This window comes from Tyto alba, unplaced genomic scaffold, assembly GCF_018691265.1.
Source record: "Tyto alba isolate M040663 unplaced genomic scaffold, T.alba_DEE_v4.0 Super-Scaffold_8, whole genome shotgun sequence".
Taxonomy (NCBI): Eukaryota; Metazoa; Chordata; class Aves; order Strigiformes; family Tytonidae; genus Tyto; species Tyto alba.
Window position 1 is genome coordinate 4,810,204 of NW_024881329.1, and position 23,224 is coordinate 4,833,427.

Here is a 23,224-nt window from a genome sequence, read left to right on the forward strand (position 1 = left end):
AAGGATGGGACCCATGTGATTCTGCTGTAGGCAAGGAGGTCTTATGACATGAGAATTAAATTCAGGCTCTGCTCTGGCTTCCTCCAGAATGGAGGCAGAGAAGGACAGTTAAAACGAGCCAACTGAGAACCCCTAATGCCGTTGAAGATAGTCAAAGGATCTGTGTTGGGGTTGAGAGCAAAACTAAATTAGGCTTCTATTCACTAAAAGGTTCTTATTCTTAAAATAAACATTTTGTTAGTTCCCACCAAAAAAACACGTCTAAGCAGCATGAATCTAAAAGTCACCCTTGTCTTTACAGATGTGCTTAACAACCTTCTAGTCCTCGGGCTTCACTTTGAACTGTCTGTCTCCTAACAGCTTTTAGTTTGAATTGGGAAGGCCTGGTCATGCTGACTGATGAACATGCAATGAAGATGCAAGAATACAATAAACCGGTGATCATCTTTCTTGCCTGCATAAGAAAGTAAAGGCATTGTGCCAAGCAAATATGCGCATTAGATGACTAACAGAGCTCCCACACTGTCAGTGTAGGCAGGGAATATGCAATGCAGCCACATATGTGTCTCGGAACCATACTGAGTGCTTTTTATTCTTAATGTTTGGTTTTGTTTTTAAATAGGAGTTCAGATCCTTGAGCAGGATGTTTATCTCTTTGCACAGAAAACAGTATTGGTCATAGTTTTTAATATACAATCAAGTTTTTAAAACTAGCAGCTGATATATCTATTGCAAGTGACATCAGAATTTCAAGTAATTGCTATAAATGTTCACTAGGATAACTGTGCATATCATATGTAATTATCTGAGTTTATCTTTAATGGCTGAAAAAACCCTCTTGTTTTTTCCAGTGGGAATGTTATTGAAAAGTTTTGTATTTAACTGCCCTGTTTGAGGTTTGATCTCTCTGATAAAATTGGTGTGAGGTTTTTACAAGGACTAGTATGCTGTAACAAAGGAGTTGAATTCCATTTGATGCTTGCTTAGCCATAGTTGTAAAATATACATGCAGGTACAACTGAGCTGAACACCCGGGTAAGTTCTGTAAATCCATGTAAGCAGCGTGCAGTTCAGCTTTGCATTTAATCTAGCAGTGAGCTTCCACTGAATATGGTCCCCTTTTCACTCCTCCAATGATGACTAATCCACCCCCCAAATTAATTAGTTTTCCATCAATTCTGCAAGCTGAAGCAGCAGCCTTGTTGCTGCATAGATAGATAAGATAGATGGATATGATGCAATAAAAGAGAATGAACAGGATGAAGCAAGCCCCCTCTCTTTCTGCAGCAGCATAAGGTTAGATCATCTTAAGTGTAACATGAAGCTAACCTTAAGTCTTGGTTGTTTGGATGGTAGCCTCATTTAAATTCCCCAAGCTAAGAACTCTACAAACACAGAATGGGAGACAGTCTCTTGAGCTGAATCTTAAAAAATGGAGACCCTGGAAACTAAAGACAGAATCCCAGACTGCCAAGCTACAGTTCTGTGGCCTGACAACCACTGGTTTATCTCATAAGCATACAGTATTTCAGAAAGCAGGTTTCCAGAGTACAGGTAGAGAAAGACAGAAGTCTTCAGGCTTTTTCATGGACTCTTTCACTGACAGTGGCAGAATCTATCAATATCCTTTTAGCACTATATAACTTTCTATCTGAGGAGAAACTAATTTCTACAAGTTCAAGAAGCAACAAAGCCATATTTCACTTACAAAACTATTTAGTAGCCTGTGCGATATGGATTGGTCTCAATTTCCTCTATTTCAAACAGTTGTTTCTTCTTTCTTGATCTCTGTGAAAGTTGGCATCTAGATCCCTCATCCAGTTACTTTATTTTTTCCAGCAAAAATTCCTATTATCTGTACTAGCAGTTACAAAAGGTTGTGTGGAATGACTAGGGTGAGAGTCTACAGATAGTCTGCATTATATAAACTGTGATTTTTTGCTCGGCTAATGAATTAAACTTGGTTTTCAGATCCCAAGACAGAAACCACTTATGGGCACACTTTATTTTAATAACATGTTTCTGTTCCTTTTCCCCAGGAGACTTGGCCCTGTCTTTGGGTTTGTCCATTCTTAAGCTGGAGAAAAGGGATTAGAAGGATGAAATCAGAGTGTGTGGCTCTGTAGTCTCTTCAGGCAAATGCTCTTGTCTGATTTGGGGTTGTAGATGGAGTGAGGGAACATCTTACAACATCGCTACAGATTGCCTGAATGATGTGTTCTTTAGAATAGATTCTACGTCCTTCCCAGAACAGGGAAAAAGTGAACAGTAGCAATAAACCATTTTATTGCTTTGTGTTCCACCCTCTGGATTTGTGTTACTGTTCTGTGATGATGCTCCTGCACATTAACCTTCTTTGCCACTCTGTCACTGCCAGGGTGTATATCCAGATAATTGTGTGCACAATTTTTGCTTTTGTCTAGGAAGACTATACCAGTGTTTTCAGTAGAAATTAACGTGGTAGCTTAAAGACATGGGGTTTTATTCATACAGAGCACAAGATTAAGTTACTCTTGCTTCCATGAAGTAGTTTGAATGTGCCGCTGAGTACTCACTACCAGAAGTTTTGCAATTGCTTATCAGTCCTCTGTGGCACATCCTCTAGAGGTTTCACACAGAGCAAAATGAAGTGTTGAAATCTTCTCTTAACTCAGAGCCTGATTTTACTGGCACTTATGCACATTTGTAAGTGCTCCTGTGACTAGTTTTAGCTGCTCATGTCAGTATAATGAAGGACACGCAAGAGTTTTAAAAGCAAGGTCATGCAGCTATATTGCCTTCATTGTTTAAGGTGACTGGCTTTCTGTAAAACTGCTCTGCCTTCAAGGTTTTTCTCATAGTCGTAGACACATGGCAGCATATTTCTTCTACATCAGTGCAAAATGCTACCATATCTGAATATTGTTTTCACATATAGTTTTGCACTGATAATATCTGGAAGATGTAAGGTAATTGAGAATAAGGCTGTATGCGTTTTCAGAGACAGGAGTGATTCCTAACTGTCCTTGTTTTAGTGGTATTTTCTTCTGATCATTCACATGCTGTTGGAGGGACAGAAAGCTAGGGCGTGTTAGGCAATAGACGGGCTTATTTCCTTCAACAGTTTAAAACTACGTCTGTCTCTAAGCTTGAATTTAGAGACAGGGTAGAGAAAGGAATTAGGTGTGGAGCCTGGCAAGGCACCTGTACTGAAGGCAGACTACAACAGCTGCGTATAGCTTAAGAAGAGGTAACTCTTTCTTTCTAGAAGCTATAAGGACCTAGAGATACAGGCCTTGTGCCTAGAGCTTCAGCATTAATTCTTACTCATTTGGCCTTTCTGGAAATGTCATGATACCAAGTTCCTTGCACAGCAATACATGTAAAGAAAACACTTTTATACCAGCATTTGAATATTGTGGTGGACTGCAGACACTAAGGAAGGTCAAAGAACAGCACTTGGGGCTACTGCCATTGCAGACAGCTTTAAGTTTAAAAACTAAGATGTATGATCAAGTTACCTTGTATCAGCTGAACCACAGTAACTATGTGTACATGTTCCTAGTCTGCTTTTAAGAAAGTACTGAGCACTTCTTGCTTGGAATTTTAGCAGTCTTGTCTTCTATTTGCATTGGACTGAGAGCATGCAGAATCAATTACACTTCCACTTAACAGAAATAATAACTTTATATACTGGGGCAACCTATTCAGATACCTGAGCTCTTCATGTAAAGACAAGATAGTGTAAGGAGAGCCATATAGAGAGGCATAGCATCTTTTATTAGACCACTTCATGTAGTTTGGGGGATATAATTTGGCCTTCAGCAGTGAATCAAGAGGCACCGATTCCTTTTTTCCTCTGGCAATCACTTACGAAATGCAGTTATTTCTCTGTTCTGCAGCTCATGGACATGGTGCTGGAGTGGAATGAGTACATTGAGCTGGTGATTATGTCATCAACAGAAGTTTCAGAGGAGCAGTGGGAGTGCTGATGGTGGACTCAGAACTATCCACACCATCTTTTTATGCTGCTTGTTAGTTGTTTTGAATGGCACCCGCTATGTAAAAGAAGGTTGAGTCTCCTTGGGACTTGCCTGCAAGACATATTTTCTGTGTTTGAGCTTTGACTTGAGAAAACACATCAGGAAACAAACTTAATAAAAACATCTAGCTGAAGATAATTGGTTGTCATCTTCTCCTGTGAGGGAGGGAGAGGTGTTTCTAAGTAGCTATAAAAGTATAAATACCATCTGTGTGCTTTATGCCTGATTTTTCTAGTTTTAAGAATAATTTTTGGATTATGTTTTGACGCACACTGTGTAGACAGACCGTATTTCTTATTCTTGGACCTGCACAGTTCCTCCATACTGTGTTTATATTACAATCAAAAGACACAGCGTGTATTCAAGCCTTTACATCAAGTTTCCTCCCTTGACTTAGTAGTCTTTTGTGCTGGGTAGCAGAGGATTGTTTAATGCTAAGAAATGCTATATTGGTTGAGGTGATTTTTTTTGAGTGCCTCACAGTTGACTCTGCTGACTTGCTTTTACCTGGGTGCTGTCTTGTTGTATCCTGGTGTCTTCTAAGAATGTGGAACGTGACTTGCTTTTAAATATGTTTTTCTTTTACATGTAGATGCACGGTATGTGTATATTCAGTGGTCACCTCATGTCCCAGTGTCAGGGGTGAAGTCTGGATATCTAGGCGGTCTTTGATTTATTAGCCTGTTCAAAACTGTAAAGATCAGTTTCTAATGAAATGAACTCTCTGATTTCAACATCTGTAGGAGAGGGCACTTTCAGGATTAAGCCCTTTATACTTTTATTCTTCAGGAGACTTCTTGATTGGGTTTGTGATGCAAAGTGTGTTAGCATCAGTAGAAAGAGTGTATTGGTTTCTGTGGGCTTTGGATGAGATTGTGAATGAACTGGCCTGATATTCACAGTGAGAGGTGCTTAGAAGTAGATGACAAATCATAAAAGCCTTGGAGGCAGAGCACTTCATAATGTGGACAGAGAATACATCTGTGGCCCCTCCCTTAGCAGAGTTTGTAAAGAAAGAACAAGTCCTTGCGATTTGTTAGAAGCAAATTTCTGCATGCCTGCATGACCCTCTACCTATGTTTTTGCTATGTTTTGAGTGGCATGTTGAACCCCCAGTCTCTGAGACTACGATGGACTGTTTCCAAATTATGTATTCAGTTAGCTCCACTGTGTGGTAGGCATGACACATTCAACAGTCTTTCACAAGTAAGTAGCAAGGATTTATGTCTTTTAGTCACAGAACTTTAAGCACTCTCTGAGATTTTAATGAAATTGGCCATTACAATTTCAGCAGAAGGCTTTTTCCGTATGGAGCAGATGGCTCCTAAGAGAGCTTAGATTATGGATTGCTCCGCTCTTCCTTAAATACTAAAAGGACTTTATGGTACATACCCTTTGGATACCTGGAAGGCTTCAGGTAGATCCTAGTTACTGTATGAAGGCAATAAGCAAAAGCCAATGGATCAATAACAACACAGGAATATGTTTCATCTGCTTTCCATGCTTCATCCCCACTCCACAGATCAGTGGCTTGATAATTAATGGATGAACATCACATCATGGTTTTTTAGAATTTCTTTTTAAGAAAAATTACGCGTAAAAGCCCTGAATGATTCTTCGTCATCTGATAGTGTTAAAACTTAGATTTTTCACTTATTTTTTAGGATTCTAGTGCATAAAGGACATAAATGATAATTCCAGAGGTCCATCTGTCCTGGAGCAGACATTGGAACTGAGCTACTTAGTGCATGTCAGGTGGTAAGTAAGACAAGGAAGATCAGATATATCATACTGTCACTTTAGTACAGATGAAAAATGAAGTCATACACTCTTTTAGAACTTGTCCTAATCTTCTTGGAGAATGAAAGGAACAAAAAAAAAAAAAAAGGGGGGGGGTGAAATTTGTTGCAGGTTGTAAATGTTTTGCAAAGGCCAGTTAGCATAGAAGGTATTTTTTCCTAGATCTTTTTGTAGTGGAGTACATCTTTTAATCTAGTTGTGGCTCTCACATCATGCAGAGTTCATTTTACCTCCATCACCTACTTGATGTCTGTGAAGTTCATTTTAACTAGGATTCCTAAGGAAGGCTTTGCTTCCTAAAAGCTCCTTAGAAAGTCCTTTTAAATACAGTCCATAGTTGTCTCAAATATGTTTTTTATGTATTTGTGGTAAGCAGTAAGTAAATTAGTTTTGTTTAATCATCAAGGAAGTGGGTGTTTTCATGTCATTCTGGACTTAGTTCTAAGCATATTCTGTCTCTTACCAGAAGGTGTTTCCCATCTGCACAATGAGGGCTCTTAGAGGTACTGGACTTTGGACTTTCAGTCATGCATCTGATATAACTAAACCTTTTTTCCTTTTTATTAGTTAGCTGAACTATTTACCTCCTGGTCACAGCCTAAATGTGCCTTAATGCTTCACTGGACCAGCCTTTCAGACAGTCTTGCAGGCTTTTGCAGTCTGTGGTTGTTTTCATGGTACAGGAGCCACTCCAGCTGATGTGGGTGTGCCTTTGGAATCAGCTCCACGCTGTGAAGGAGGCCCAGCTTGTGGAAAGAGGATGCTGAAAGCCTTTATTAGGGAGTGTTTGGAGGGCAAAAACATGTTCTGTATGCAGACAAGCTGTAAGGTGAATGGGTTCGTTCTACATTGTATGCTTCACTCCTGAAAAGCCCTTTATGAGCCGTGACCTTTTATTACATAAATAAGAATCCTGAGAAGCTTCAGGTAACCTACAGATATTTCTCCTGGGTGTTCACATTCTCTTTACGGATCAGATGTAAGTGGTCAGCTTTGGCCAGCTGATAGTCAATGCTTGGCACTCATTTGACAGCAGAAGGGATGTGCTTTCCTTTCTATAAGCTCAGAGAATCATGCTAATGTTCTTTACAGCCTTTGTGTTACATAGTCTTGTCCAGATCCTTTGAGGACAGTGTTAAACCTAGGCCAGAAAACACCAGCCTTATTTACTTTTATATTGATGTGGTGTGTAGGTGTGCCAAGTAATTGTACCTCATAATGGTAGGACATGTACAGACATGTAGTAAATGACAAACATACTTTCTGCCTCAAAGCATTTTCTCCTGATAGTTTAGCATGAGTAAAAACCTTATATTGTATGTTACTTCATCTTTATAGTCACAGACTATATTAATTTCAAAGCGAGATGTAAATGCAATTCTGTTGCTTATACAAAATAATGAATTCAGAAATCACATTGCAGAGTTTATCAAATTTAATGCTGCACTGAAATTTGTTGTAAAAATGTAGTTAAAAGTATGGAGTTAAACCATGAGTGAATTTGATTCATCCACCAACATAGAAACCATGCACACATCCTATTTTTAACTGGGTAGTTAAAAAAAAATGTTATCTATGTGCTATAAATGCCGTATATGATTCTTACGGATACTGAGTATGTTCAGAGGTCTTTCACATTTCATTTCCTATTTCCTGTCCACCAGTATGAAGGCTTTGGGGGGAAATGTGTAAATGGTTCTGGGACAGGAGTGCTTTTTTTTTTTTTTTTTTTTTTTTCCCCCCCCTGCCCCCCCTCCTCTCCTGGTTTATATGGGACTTTACTTCTTCCCCTTGTGTTTTCACTTAGTCTTTGACATTGCTGTAAGAGAAGCGTTCCTCTCTTTATTTGCTTCTCCTCATCTCCATTGAATTCCGCTTGGCCAAAATAATCGTGTGTTCATGCACATAGCCTGCAGGTTGTTCGTCAAAAAGATCTTTAATTCAGCAATGATACTGGCTTACTCTTTATATGTGGGCAACACAAAGGGAAGTTTTTCAAACAGTTTTGTTTTTATTGAAGAATAAGGCGTGGGTAGATCTGCCTTGCAGAAAAGCTTAGCCTGGGAAAACCTGATGTGGGAGGGGAGAAAGAAAAGATCAACAATCATTTATCATGTGACATCAAAGTGGAATAGTTCCAACAAAAAAACCCTGTGGTAAAGTGTTCTAGTTGAATGTGAGCTGAAGGTCATGTACTTGCCTTCGTGTTAACATAATAGCATCAGCTATTATGGAAGCATTGGTGAAGTACTGTGGAAGAAAGTCTGTTTGTATAGGCTGCCTCTGGCAAGCATGCTTGCTGGAAAGGTACCTTGAAAAGTCCTCAGCCTGAACAGACTGGTTCTGACACAGGAGGCAAAGGCAATTAGAAGGTATCAATGATACAAATTTGAGGGAAGGCTTGGGAAATAGTGTATGAAATTCAAATCTATGTCTTTAAAATTGACGGAAGGTGCTCCAGTAAGTGTTTGAAGTAAAAGTCATTGTGCAGGTGTTGTCATAGGACTGTAGACTGGCCCTTGTTTCAACTTCGGCTAAGAAAAAGGTATCATTCTGTTCAGCTGTCACAAACATGCTAATAAACTTCAATATTGCAGAAAATCCTATGTAGAGTGTGGCTGAAGGTGTCCAGTGTTCCAGTGCTGAAGTTGAGCAATCAATAAAATACATACAAAGAAAATATTGTTGTTTTCATTGCAAGGCATGTGAGCTAATGAGAAACTTCTAATGTATTGCTTGGTTAGGGTAGGTTGGGGGGCAAATGTTAAGCCAATGTTCACTTTCAAATTTTCAGAAATGCCTTTGGAAACTGTTAGGATGTGTTTGTGCTAGCCAAGGAAGAGGGATGGTGAAACCATCAAACGATGGGCTAGATTGAAAAATGGTAATTTTAAATAACCAGAAGGCTAATTATTTCACAGACCTGCCTCGTGTTAGATTTTGTGTGTGCTCACATCCAGCATAGCGCATGAAGGAAAAAGTGTGCAGAGTGAAATAAAACTGGATGGTGTTCCTAGAGGCATGAAGAGTTTTGTTGTAGCTGTGTGACACAGCCATGAGCTGCTGTGGTGCGGGTAGAAAATGGGATACAGATAAAAGAGGTCACATGAGTCTGTGGGGAAGAGCGAAAATAACGTGCTATTTTTGAAGGAGTTGGGTTGACAGTTTGAAATTGAAGTCTTTCAGTTAAATCCTTGTTAAAGCAAGTTTCTTCTGCAGTTGTACACAAAACACTGAAGAAAATGAAACTGATGAAAATCTCAGTCCCTCTCTGAAGAACATCTAAGAATCAGAGATGACGAAAATGAGGCAGTATGCAGTGCCAAGGTACACTGCATCTACAGGGAACCTGATTTCAACAAAGAGTTAAATTAAAAGTCAGTCTATTCTTTTTGACAAGTATCTATTTGGTAAATTATCATGTTCCAGTTTTAGTTTTATGGTCCTTATTGCTTTAGTACACTTCCTTTCGGGATTATATCATACACTTAGCCTTCAGGGAATTTTAAGAAAGGTATTGGTGATCTGCAGTACATGAGAGAGTAATTGTTGTTTCTAGTGGGCCAGACTGTAATCCCTGTTTCATTCGATGGTGTTTCACAAATAATCCTGATGACTTCAGGGAGATTTCTTACAAAAAGAAGAGTGAAGTAGTGAATAAGGAAGCCTTAGTCTGGCTCTATGTGGTTTATACTGCTTCTGTTTGAGAAACAAAATGCAGCAATATACTCTCCGTGGAAAGAACACTTTTCTGGGAACATAGTGGAAGGAAGAAGAGATTGTTTTCTTTACTTAATGGTTTGACAAATACATGTTGAGAGATGGTTCATTTAACATTGAGCTTTCATTACATGGACATTCCATGATTTCACTGTAGTATTTATAAACAGTAGTCAGCATTTCTAATGACTGCTTGATTCAGAAAGAGATTTGTGTTTATGAGATGTTTGTATAGTAACATGAACAGAGTTTGGCTAACCATATGCTTGCATGTGGAATGCAAACAGAACCATGAAAAAAGCCACTCTGACTTTGGCATGAAAAATCCCACCCATTTTCTTGTAAGAGTGTTTTTCTTCCTGTTCCATTACAAATCATGGAGAAGTGGCATTCACAGCACCCTAAATAAAAGCGGTGAAAATGTCAATTGCAACAATGAGGAGAATCAAAAGAAATGTAACCATGGCTTGAAAGTTTAGCATTTACCAATGGATTAAATATGTGGGTAACCTGTATTTACCATGTGTTACATGCTATATGGGTAACATGGGTAAATACTCATAGCAAAATTTTGTCTTTGTCAAGATCCTAAAGGATAAGCAATGGCATGGAAGGTAACGTTTGGAAGATGGTTTTTTTGTGTAGCATACCTTTATGAAGGGCTAGACAAGTTCATAGACATTTTTTACTAAATCCTTCTTGTACTTGACCCTTTCTCAAGCTGTACAGGTGAGTTGACTTGATGTTCTTCGTTCTTCTATCTGTGCGTAAAATGGTTTTCTTGCCTCATACCAAGTAAGGGGTATAACTGGTAAACTGGCATTTGTAACTTTGAGACTTGAACCAGTTGACACTGTCCCCCAATGTATGCTTATTCCTGTGCCAGCTCTATTAGCCCAGCATATCGATCACAATATCAAGGATATCTTTTTGTTTTATACCAAAGATAACACTGGGATTTTATGAGGCATTTAAGGAAACTGACTATTTGTTTTACACTGAAGTTCCAGTGGAAATTGGAATCCTTTAGTCACCTTTCAGGCATCCTACATGAAAACACAACAGAATCCATTTGCTGATATATCCCTTGGTCTCTGTATCACTAAGTGACCTTCTAGGACACTATGGAGAGATTGCTATTCATCATGTCATTGTAACTGAAAAACTGTGAAGCTGGCTGGTCTGTGGCAACGCTGACAGTTTGGTATTGGTGGTGTATGCATTTTCAAATTATGAACCTCTACAAAGGTTTATCTTGAACTTCAAAAGGCCTAGCATGCCACATCAACCAGATTGGATCATACAGGTTTCTGCAGACAGCAGTTTGTAGTGGTGTTTTGGAATGTGTGTTGTCATCTTCAACCTAGCAGCCCAAGTAAAAGATATACACAGGCTGATCTAACACAGTGTTTTGGTGCAAAGCTCCAGCTTGGTGATTTGGATTTCCACAACAAGGTATTCTAACTACTATGCTGCTGCTACCCCAGCATCTGTGACTATTTCTGTGGGTTCCCAAAGGATGTTCATCTGTTTTCCTCCAGGTGCATTCCACCCTGCCTCTGTCTTTCCCAGATAAGCACTGCATTTCCATTTGCAGTGAGAGAGGTGTGGTTTTTTTTTTTTTTTTTTTCCAAATTGATGGGATGAAGCTGCCTCTTGTTTGCTTGATAATGCTGTACTGTGCTTGTAATGAAAAATAAATAAATGAAGTGGAATGCACCCGAGTTTGGGCTCACATATTCATGTTCATTTGACCACACCAATTTTTTGTTTTGGTTTCAGTCTTTAGACCTTAATACAATAATGTCGCTTGAAAAGTTTAAAGATTTATCAAGAACCATGAACATATCTTGGCAGAACATTGAGGCATACTTAATATGGTATGACCCGGGAGTGCTAGCAGAAGTAGGCAGCTGTATTTCAAAGGTGGATCACAAAGTTTGGGTTTTAAAACTGTTTCTGGCAGTCCTTAGGTGATTTGGATCCTAAAGACCAAGGTAAAAGTACATTCTGCTGTGTCTCCACTACTATGCAGGCAGCAAAATAGTATCTCTGGGCACTCTCCTCCAAGGATTATTCAGGACTGTTCTGTCAGTCCTTCTTTCACCATTCATATTGGGACAGTATTCCCCTCATGTGCTCTTGCCTCTCTGTATGTAGCTCCCACCTTTTAAGCCTGATCTTCAACAATAGGGACTGTCACAGAAGTTAATCTGACTATATGCTTTATCTATGTTGGAGTGAGATCTGGGTGGCATCACCTTTCTGGGTTTTTTCCTGATTTCTGGTGAAGGAAATTGTAGGCATATGGACCTGAAGAGAGCAACAGCAAACTCCAGTTACAACCCTGCTCTGGATGGTCATAGTGGGGGGAATCACAGCTGTAGTTTATTCTTGCTGTGCAGTTAGATGTAGCAGCCTATGCACTTGCACCATGACACAAAACAGGTGCAGTTTGGTGGGATATTCCCTGCAATGGCATTGCTTGGCTTGGCATGTTTACCTGTGAGACTGTGTTTCACCCCTGTAGGAGTTGACAGAACTCAGGTTATGTTAGGCCCTTGCTAATGCTGTAATACTTCCCCACGTGGGACTTTCTCAGGTTTTGGGCAGGTGCAAATATCATAAACGTTGCTTCAGTTGAAGACCTGGAATGCTGGGCTGTCCTCAGACTGCCCAGTTCATAGCATTTGATGTTCTCGCAACTGCACCTGTGTTTCCTTAATTGTGAGTGACAAATGAACAGCATTTGTGTGCTATATTCACAGACACACAATTAAAGGAAGCAAAAGCATATGGTAGGCAGCAGTTTGAAAAGCATGCCAGTCTCAGTTTAGAAAGCAACTGTGCAGTATTGTCTCATTGTCTTTCAGTGTGAAATGCACTCCGTATTTTTAACCTGCTTTTGAAAATTTATTAAAGTTGTTTCAACAGAACTAGGGTGCTATCTGGCTGGATTGGGGATTTTGGAAATTTCCTTAGACCTTTTGAAAATGTGGCCCCTTGACGCTAAATCATTTAGGGAGGAGGTACCCACCATCATGTATCCCACTAGAAAAATGAATCAAAATCAGTGTCTGATTTTTGTAGCTTTGCCTTCAAAAATTTCCATGAAGATTTCACAGTGGCAATTGGGAAATGACAGTCACAGAAAATTTTAAATAGATTTTTTCCTGCTTTGGAGTTTAGAGCAAGTTATTCCAGAGGAGAGGGAGGGAAGACTCTCTACTCTAACTCTGAGGTTACTTAATTCCCAAGAGGAAGGAAGTTTTCAGTGTACTGCACTTCTTGCATATGCTGCCTTGTTTGATTTGAGCTACTGCCAGATGCTGTTTTTAGTCTCCGCTCAGTCCTTCTGTCAGGCTTTCACACTCTTCCTCCTCCTCCTGTGGGCTTCTCTTCTATGGCCTTGTATTATTTTCCTTCTTTCATCTCTTCTCTCATCAGATATTCTTATTTCCATTATTCTCAAACAAACTCACACCTTCTTTTGTCATCTTTATCTTCTCCTTTCTCTGCTTTTTGCTGCTAGTCCACTGTCTAGCTTAACTTTCATCTTTCGTGTTACCTGGTGAGACTGGTTTTGTAGACCTGGTTTAATGTCATAGAATAGACATTTTAGAGGTAAAAAATACCAAAGGGCCTGGTTCAGGGATCCAAAACTCTACAGAGTTTTGAATTTGGCACATTGTTACAAACCAGATTTTATGCATGCCTCATGGTCACTGTTCTGGTTGGTGGACTGACTGATTAATGGACAAACTAATCACATTACTACACATTGAAATAAGCTGAAAATCAGCCTGGTAAAAATGCTAGTAATTTTTGAGAACAGAACCTTGCTGACACTTGTGCATCTGCAACAGTCTTATAAATGTTATTTTAGCTGAAGCAAACCACTCTTTAGATGTTTAATGTCTGTTGTCACAATATCTAAAACCTCTACTGCTTTTGGAAATCATGCTATCTAGACCTCTGCCTTACCAGTTTGCAAATTGAGGTTTCATGCTTTCCTTATGCCTGCTGGTGACATCTTTGTCACCATGGAAAAATGCAAGAAACCTCAATGAGAAAAGTGTTTCAGTAAGGATAGCATTAAGAAGAGAGTGGGAGGGGAATACCATCCCCAGGAATTAGAGGTTTTAATGATGGAATGTTTTTTTCATTGTATCACAGTTCTCTCTCATAGAAGAAGTCTTGGGAACCTCAGACTGGCTTTATCTTTGTGCATCTTCTTATCTCTTTCCACCTACTCATGATCTCTGATATTTGTTAATCTGGATCTGCTCTGCATGTTCACAGGGAAAAGTTCTTAAAGAGGAGGGACTGCAAGGACTGAGAAGTTAGCAAACCTGATGGAGAGCAGGCGTTGAGTCACGCTCAACTGTCTAAAAGCAGTGAGGATCAGTCTCTCAACCCTGCTGCCTGAGAAGAGTTGTCAAAGCAGCGGTGATCATGGCATGGTCTCACCTGGTTGTTAGATTTCCAGCAGCAGTGTGTTGCACCAGGAAGTCTGGTTGAATGCAACCTGGGAGCTCCCCAAGGCCCTTTCACCACAAAATGTGCCTTCCAACTGAGATCTGGCTAGGTTGCAAAAAAGTGTCATACTCAAGCATGTTATTGAAGAAAAGAACAGGAAGGGGAGTCTGTCTTGGTGAACCTTCCTTAGGAGCTTTCAAAGTGGAATTGAGGATCTTGAATTCTCAGATTCAGTGGAGAAAAGCGAGATTCTGGCACTCCATGAGAAGACTTTTTGGGAGGACAGAAGAGGAGTTGAGTAAATATTGACACGTTTGACTTTTTGGGGTGCATTTTAGCAATGTCTGTCAAACTTCCTTTAAAAATACCCAGCCAGCTATGGCTTAACTCTGGATGTTTTTCATACTTGCTTCCCAGTGTAAGGAATTGTCATTTTAATTTTACAAACAAATTGAGCAGCTTATTAGTTTCATCCACCTGCTCATGGAAATGGAAACCCAGTAGATTGAATTTATCCTCATGTACTTTGCCATCATAGCTTTCTGATTGTCATCTAACCTTTATATAGTCTGTTCTGTTCGGGTTTTGTGTTGCACTGTATTCTGTATAATTTCATCCCTGAAATTTCGCCCACCACTATGACATGTGCTAGCACTGGGTTGTTAGACTGTTCTCACCATGGGATCTGAATGCCTCTTCACTGTAGTCTATTTGGCTTCTTGCGTGCTGCACCCCATGCTGTGGTAGCAAGCTGCTTGGATATTACTATATTGTGGTTCTTTGCACCTACCAAAGAGCATGAACACTTATCAGGTGTCCTTAATAACATGAATCTGGCATTGCTTTATTTTCAACTCAGCCTTTTAGCTGAAAGAATGTGTAATTTAAAATAAAAAAGCAATTTCACCTGAAAGTAAATGGCCAAATGGAATTTTATTTAGTCCTGACAATGGAGGCCATTTGCTGTTGATGATTGCCATCATGGCATGCTTTAAGTGAGAACAAACATACTACCCCCCTCCAATACACACAGGCCTTTTTTCTTAACAGATTTATTCATTAAGCATATGTTCAAAGACTACAGCTATTGCCACTTTTAAATAGAACCATTTTTTCATTGCTTTTCATAGATAGAATGCCACAGTGTTATGAAAAACCCATTAACGTTCCAGATTTAATTAACTAACATACTCTATTAAAACGCCTTTCTGCTCTAGCAGTTGTTTGACAATAGGCAGATAAATACTGTATGTTGGAGACTGACCTTCAAATGACAGTCCAAAGTTGCTGCTTTGCAAAGTCTTTAGCAGTTTGAATGCCTTTGTCTTCTCTGTATGTATGTTGAAAAGGTCTCTTACTTCTGAGCCTGAAAATGGGAGGGGAGGTGTTAGGCTGCAAGGCTTTGTCCCAACTTCCTTGCACAGGCAACATTCCTGCTGAAACAGCTAAAAGTTTCATCTGACCAATTTTGCAGGCTTTCAGGAAGAGGGATGGCACTCCTGAAAGACACTAAATACCTTCCATTTTGTATGCCTTCTGTGGGAACGAAGATAAATACAGAAAGCTTTTTCAGAATAGTTCATTTTTCTTTTTGTCATGTTCATGCAGGGCTCAAAAAATGGCCCCTTTTAGCACCCTGCGTGCTCACTGGTACTGGCAGGTTCTGAATGTCCTTTGTGAGGACACTGAAGAGCCTGTGCTATTTTCTATAGGGGAAAACACTTGTGCAACAGCTCTTAGGTGACCCTTCCTTTGTTCTTGAGGTTTTTCTGCATGCTACTACAGTGATGTTCCTATTGGGTGCACATACGGATTCAGTAACGCTATATCTTTGCAGTTGGTAAGATCATTTCAAGATCTGTAGAGATGAAAGGATAGACTATAATTTTATAACTATCCCCCCAAAGTAGGACTTGATATTTTCTTGATTCATCTTTTGTGTCTCCTCTCAGCATATCTGAAATAGATCACAGTGTTTTTACCTGGGCCATGCATAAAATGTGTCCCTCTCTTGTCCAGTCTTCTTATGATCTTCCCAGCATAAATAATGCTATCTTCAGAAGAAAGGACCAAGAGAATGTCTTGCACATAGTTGTCACTGGGGGTTGAGGGGTGCAAGGAGAAAAATCTTCTAGTAGAATCTGGCCTCTGTGGAGGAAGACAAAGGTGAGGTGGGTTTGAAAGCACTGCATTAGTCCTTAGAAGCTAAGAATGACATTTACAGGATTACTCAGTGCAGGTTTAACTTCTTCATATTGAAGTCAAGTGTATACCTCAGTGTGGGAAGAGATTTGGTATGAGGCGTTTGGCATCTCCTGTTAATGCAGATGAAGTATTCTGGATAACATAGCAGCGATATAGCTGTGTGGATGAAATCTTGCTTCCCATTGACACATTCTGTCACCCACACTTCATAAAGAGCAAGCTATGGAAGGCAATTGACTACCTGTATTTCAAAACATACTCTACCCGCAGCAGTGTTTCAACATGCAGACAGAACAGTGGGGCAACTGGGAGTCCATAAGGATGTGTTTAGTGCCTTTGTGAGTTATAAATTAATTAGAACTGTTATGAAATCAGGAGCTTCTGAAAAGGAAGAAATGCTTTAATCAAGTCCTGAGGAAACAATGTTTTTTAGTAGCCCCAATTTATGTTGCATAGATGAGATGATAAAATAACTTGCTGGTTTTTTGTCCTCAGAATAAGAGATGCCATGAGACCTTTCATACCTGTAGCAATGGGAGGTTTTAAGTGTACCTCCTCAGCAGGCTTGCCTCCTGCAAATGCAGCATACCTGCCACCTGCTTCCACGTAACATCAGATCATATTCACATCCTCTCCAGAATGATCTTGGTCTAAGGTATCAGAGAGCATTTCTGCACTGTTTGCTGGAGTACAGAACAAAAATCCCTAGGCTAGCTGATACCAAGGTAGCCCTAGAGCTAGAAGTGCTATGCTGGTGCAGGTTCCAAAATGGTGTCTCCACAGAACTTTGCTTACCGCCTTGCTGACCTACTGATTAATGTCAGTTTGTCCTAAGGTAACTCAGCATGAGACTGTGTGGCGTGAGGCACAATCACCTCAGACGAAGCAGAGCCTTGGGATGCATGCGTCCATGAGAGATCTGTTTCTTTGGATTGTTGTATAGAGTGAAGCTCATGACTACAGGCAAGTGGTGCAAAATCCTCCCAGAATAATTGCAAAGCTCATCATCAGGGTGTGCTTTTTTTGTCTCACCTTCTCTGACATAGATACGTAACAACTTGTGCATGTCTGCTTATCTATCTAGACAAAACATTGCTCTGTGCATGTTCCCTCACTGTGAAGAGGATGAGAAGGCAAGCTGTTGTATTTTTTTAGTTCACTACTTAAGGCACTATATCCATGTTGATAAGCACAGTATAGGAACCCTTGTAGACTAGACACAAGTAAACAAAGTGGACTGTTACCTTCTTCTGCATGCACTGTTCACTTTTCGTGCTATTATGTGGTTAGCTAGGGAGAAGGAGAGATTGAGACAGTTATACATATCACATGTTAATAACCTGAGCAGGCCCCTGACATGAAGGGACTGCAGTTACAGAGGTAGCAGAGCACTGAACTGGAAACAGTGCTACTTAATTGTGCAGGCCTTGCATTTGGGCCCATAATGGGGTAGTCCTGGGTGGAAATACCTCTCTAGTACAGAATTAAAATCGAGTGTTGGCAACCTGTTTCTAGATGTCCACACCCTTATCTGTACTAGTGCTTATTCGGGAGCTGAAGTTACAGTATGTGAATGATACCATTGCTTTCTGAGGAAGCCAAGCAGTGCAAGCATAGCCTTTTTCAACGCGTGAAAGAAAGTGAAATGCTTATACTTGGGATAGTACCCTTGAGGCATGTATCAGGTTTGTGGCTGAAGATGATTGTTGAGACTGGTCTTGATATAATTTACTTTGCACAGGAAAGACAATGTCTTTGAAATAAATGTTGAATGTGATAGTGGCTTTCCTAGATGTTTTTGCTGAAGGCTTCAGGGCATAATATTTTAGTCACTCGGTAAAGCAGGCTATCCCCAAATGAATGTCATCAAAGTGTTCCCATTTGAGCCTGACAGGAAGCCAGCATATCACCCATCTGCTTCAAGGTGCAAACCCACTCACTCACCAGAGCAGAAAGCAGATTTAATACTTACAGGACACTAGGCTAGTAAGTCACTGAAGATAAATTAGAAACACACAATGGTATTAGCATTAGAACTGTAGAAGTTATTAATTTAGGAGAAGAAATACGCTTTTTTCAAGCAATACAAGTGTGCTAACCCCTTTTCAGATGATAGTAGTATGAATAGTAAATACTTCAAAAATGTGTGAGACCGGACTGTGCTTGTTTCTTTTATTTGTCATGTTTACTCTTGTATTGCAGAGACCATTTGACTGGTTTTAAATTATTGCTGCTGCTATTTTTTGATCATGCGTTCAGGCACATTTAAGTATATCCTGTAGTTAAAGTCTAAAGGCACAAAAATTGTAATGTGGGTTTGGGAGGGGACAGTTGATTATCCTGTTTCAGAAAGAGAATTCAACCCTGTACATCTCAATCTGCAACGTTGTGCTGTTGACAATTCTCCCTGGCTATGTTGTCTGTGCAAGGCTGATTCATGAGCAGTCAAAGCCATAGCTCTTTAACTGTGGAATTACAGAGTGGCTTTGTGGGTTTCCATTTTCAGTGTTAAAGGCAGTTTGCAGGCTTGGGAATAATTTGGGACAACCAACTCCACTGAAAGTCAACTTGCCATCTGCTTACAAAAGCTGAAGGCACCTCCAAAATTATCACCAGGCACTTGAGAACTTTCCCTGAAGAAAACAGCATAACAGAGAAATGTATTCTTTATTAAAAAAATAAAGAAAAATTGCACCTGATTGTTAAGCAGTAATCAGATGGACCTTCTGTAAGGGGTTTAATAGGAAAGGGGGAAAGAGCCTTATGCAGAAAACAAAAGAAGCTTTGAATAGAGCCCTGATTGAAAGATGGCAAATGCTAATTATGTGTGGGTGTGATAGAAGTTAATATTCACTGTCTCTGCCCGCTGAGGGTCTACATTCACTTAAGAGCTGTAATTTGACACCATATTTAATATTTTAATTGTTTCGAAGCAAACACTGCTCTAGGGGCCCTAGCTGCAATGAGAAATAGCGTATTCTTTCACTTGACATGTTTCGCAGGAGAAAAGGAAAAAGGACGGTGCTTAACAACACATCTTGTGTTTAAGGCCTGTAAGCATTAAGTAGAGCCATTAAGAATAAACCTCTTGTGTATTTGATTTAGTAGTGGGAGTACGATTTATATGTGGACAAGGGCATAACTAATCTTGCATTGGAAATTCAGAGCAACTCCCCCATTATTAGTAGAGACATAGCGGTTTATAACAAGTATTGGAGGAGAATTGGACCCCAGCAGATGGTACAGTAGCTCTCGTATACTTCCCATATGGCCACTTTATCTTACAGTCCCTTACTGCTTCTGATGGCTCCTGGTGGTTCATCTTTGCTGAACCAGGAGGCCTGTGTTTCTAGAGCAGAGAGCCTGATGATTTTGTTTTCTTCTTGCTCCTATTAAGTGAGGCTTAAACCTGATTTAGAGAGGTGTCAGCCAAGTGTACTGTGGGCTGCTTGGCCCTTGCAACTGTTTCATATGAATTATTATGTATGAACTAGAGATTTGGTGAGATGATCGAGTTACTTTATCTATACTAGATGGGCTAGGTATATTAAGCAGCCAGTAGCACTGTGGAGTACTCCAGATCTGGGAGGAGTGCTGTCTTCAACATCTGGTTTCTTGCAGGAAGGAAGAGTTTGATGGCAGCTGAAATGAAGTCTCCCGGTCTTACCCTTCAGTGAAACGGTCTCTGATGGCAGGCTGCATCCTTCCCTCTTCAGGAAGGACTTCATAGACCAGAGTCCTGTCTTGTAAAATTATGTTTTGCAAATTCTTTTCATTATTTGAAACAAAAAAACCCTGTATGGAGGCAGAGAAATTTGAGAAGGTTTTGAGTTTTGCTTTTACCTTTCCCATATTTATTTTCCCCTGCAGTTGTTATGTTTTTTCATTAACTATTTCTTGAGCAACACAACAGTGAGACACTCAAGAGGGTAGGGAGTGAAAGTTGATATAGAAAAGCATGTTAATGTGATATCATGGAACTCTTATGAGACTGGGTTTTGTCTTTGCACTTCAGGCCTGTAGAGCACAAGCGTGTTGTCAAGTGAACAGGCTTGCACCAGAAGAATTACTGAGAAGCAAGGTTGAACATTACCTAAGAACAGACTTTCTCACAGGGAAAAACAGGCTTACTTTTGAATTGCTAATTCTGCTTAATGAAACAAAAATCCTTATTTATTTCCTAACAAGCCCTCAGTTTTTATACTGAATACTAACAGTAGCAGTAGATTTAAGAATTAGTCTGAAAATTAATCACAGTTGTCCTGGTTTAGTCTGAAAGTCAGTTCCAGAAGCACTTTTTCAGATCGTTGATTTAATAAACGAGGATGCTTATCTTAATTTTCTTTTTTCATGACCTATAAACTGTACTGTCCAAATAATTACTACCTTGATAATTTAATTAAGTGTATGTTTCCTATGTTTCCATATGTACAGTCCAACCTAAGAGCAATCTGGACCCTCTGTAATATGATGATATGATAAACATAGCCCACCACTGATGGCAGAGTCCCTTTTCTACGTAAGATTTATGTAGGTAGTAGATGTTGGCTCCTGTTATGCTTGGGTTTTATGGAAGCTGCAAGAAAATGGCTAAGATTTTCTCTTCATCTTCTTGAATGATGAAAGATGGGGCTGGTGGACTTTTCCACTGCAACAACTCAGCTGAAGATGCCCTTAGGAACTGGAATCTATCCAGATGGTATTGGCACTTACCATTGTGGCACTTCCTTGTGGCAGCCAGTCAATTACTACACAGTACCTTTTGGACTGTTGAAAAAAATCAGAGCAGCTTGAAAGCTCTTCTAAATGACTGAGAAGAGGGAAAACCTCAGGGCCTGGTTTGAAGCCTGAAACTTGCAGAACATAGCAGCAAGCACATAACATCAGTGACTGATTGGGAATCAGATGAGGTTTGCAACTTGCTAGCTGGCCAGTCCTCTCTTGCTGAAGAGGGGTAGGCAGTTTGCCTTGCAATCTGATATTTCTGTTCTCTATCCCTTTCTAGCAGCTTGCAGGCTTGCTTTTATATGTGACCCTGCAGTATTGTAATAATGGTCCTGGGTGAACATGAACATTATTTCTGCCTTCACCTCTTTTTCTCTCCTCCCACCCATCCCAGATGAAGTGGCAGGTGGACTGAGTGGGAGCTGTGTGAAAATGAATGCAGAGAAAATGTGTGACTCAGCAGTTCAGCAGGGAGCTGCTGAGTGGAAAGGCAAGTATTCTTGCACACTCTGGCATCAGGTTCCTGTTCCCTCAGAGATGAGAATAGGCCGTTTATGGATGGAGCTGTGCAGCCCACCAGCAGCGAAAAGGGGCTGCATATTCTTTTCAGCAGAACTTATTTCAAGTAGAGAGCAAAGTTGCCTCTCCAAGTTCATTAAAAATGTTGCCAGTGAAAGGGTAGAAGCATTGGACTAGAAATACATAGACCTCAGTTTGCTGCCTTGCGTGTTCACAGATATTCTGTATGATTTTCTTCCTTGCTTGCTTTTCCTCTTGATGCATCTTTCCATTTTGGTAATCAGTTTGGCTTAAGCAGCAGCCAGACTCTACCACCTGAGCTTGAAAAGTGCAAGACTCCAGTGTTTTTCCCAGTTAGTAGGTGGTACCCATTTCCCTCTGCACTGTTCTTTCAAGAGCTCCGCAGAGGTTTGCCTTTCTCAGAATGAGGCTGCTGGCTTTAGCGTGCTAGCTGCCACTCATGGACATGTGAGTGCAAAGGAAAACTGATGATGTTTGTGGGTTGTCCTCTGTCACACAAGGGTAAATTAACCATTTTCTCACTCAGTATTAGGGAGGGGCTATTGCAGTGTCTTTCTAAGCAGTTTTGTAATGATGCAAAAAGTTGTGGTATTTTATTGTCAGTTTCTGTGTTTTTCTTTCAGAAGGGAGGACTGAAGCATATTTTTTTTTTTCTTCTATAGACTAAGCAACAGCAGGTGGACATTTCATATCAGTGGTCGTACTGCTACGAGCTCAGTTTTAAAGCTGTAGTGTGTATCATTGTCACCAGATTTACCAGACTTGTGTTTCAGAGTTTGATCTTTCAGATGAACTTTTTCCCTTTCAGTTGATGTAGATATGCAAAAAGAACCCACCACCACACCCACACATCACCACACCTCTCCTCCTCCTCCTCTCCCTCCCTCCCCCCCCCCAAAAAAAAAAAAAATGTGTGAACCTGAAACAGTGTCACTTGAATTCCTCTTAATGGGCATATCAACTGAGGAATCGGAGTGATTTAAATTCCAGTATTCTTGGCTACTTCCAGTGTGATAATTTTAGCAAAACTTTGAAGCCTTCCCAAATAGAATCCCTGAATGTTATACGTGTCAGTTGTTCCCCACACAGCTATGAATACCTGTAGCTTGGCCCAACTAGTTCTTACGGTCCAAGGTAGATATGCTTAGTGCGACTGAAAGCATTAGAAATCATAAGCTGAATTTCATCTCAGAATAAGTAACATAGGAGACTGACAACCCAGTTACTGGTAAGTAGAGTGAGTCTTGGTGAAGAGTTTTTCATTCGTCTGCAATATGTCAGAGATGGTAGTTACAGTTGCTTGAACCTCTTACTTGGATTAATGGTATGTCAGGCTTGTTTCTTCTTTAAGCTCTGTTACACAGAGAACAAAGTCTGCAGTTACAGTTTGCAGTCCTACGAAGGGCCGCTGGATTAATCTAACTGGCTTCCAGTTAGATACCAAAGTGATTTTAGAATTGTTTTAGTGCCTTGCAGTGTTTAGTGGTAAACCTAGTGGGATATGCAGATCTGTCTGGATTGTTGCTAGTATCTGAATTAAGCTGTCTGGTAACTTCTGAAGTAGCTCTCTATGTGGTTTTGCATTGCAAATGCAAGATCTACCAACCACAAGTTCTTGGCAACTAAAACTTGGACTTTTTCCAGAGTGGAATTGGAAGTATTGAGGCGATTACATTGTTGTAAATCCCTACTATCTCCAGTCAGGCAGTAGTAGGTAGCTGTAGGCTGCATTT

At 40.1% G+C, this 23,224-nt stretch overlaps 1 protein-coding gene across 7 annotated transcripts in view; it reads left to right on the forward strand.

Annotated features, from left to right (window-relative positions):
* PTPN5 (protein tyrosine phosphatase non-receptor type 5) overlaps nucleotides 1-23,224 on the forward strand; it is an 84,773-nt gene that overhangs the window by 17,987 nt on the left and 43,562 nt on the right. For 4 of the 7 annotated variants that reach the window (XM_042785344.1, XM_042785347.1, XM_042785346.1 and 1 more), the window contains one exon: nucleotides 5,687-5,780. The exons of 2 other annotated variants lie outside the window; for them this stretch is intronic. In XM_042785344.1, coding sequence (XP_042641278.1) covers nucleotides 5,771-5,780 — 10 coding nt within the window. In that variant the 5' untranslated portion in view covers nucleotides 5,687-5,770. Of the gene's footprint in view, nucleotides 1-5,686; nucleotides 5,781-20,494; nucleotides 20,505-22,074; nucleotides 22,077-23,224 lie in introns of those variants that run through there. One more of the 7 variants, XM_032984940.2, reaches the window with a different exon arrangement.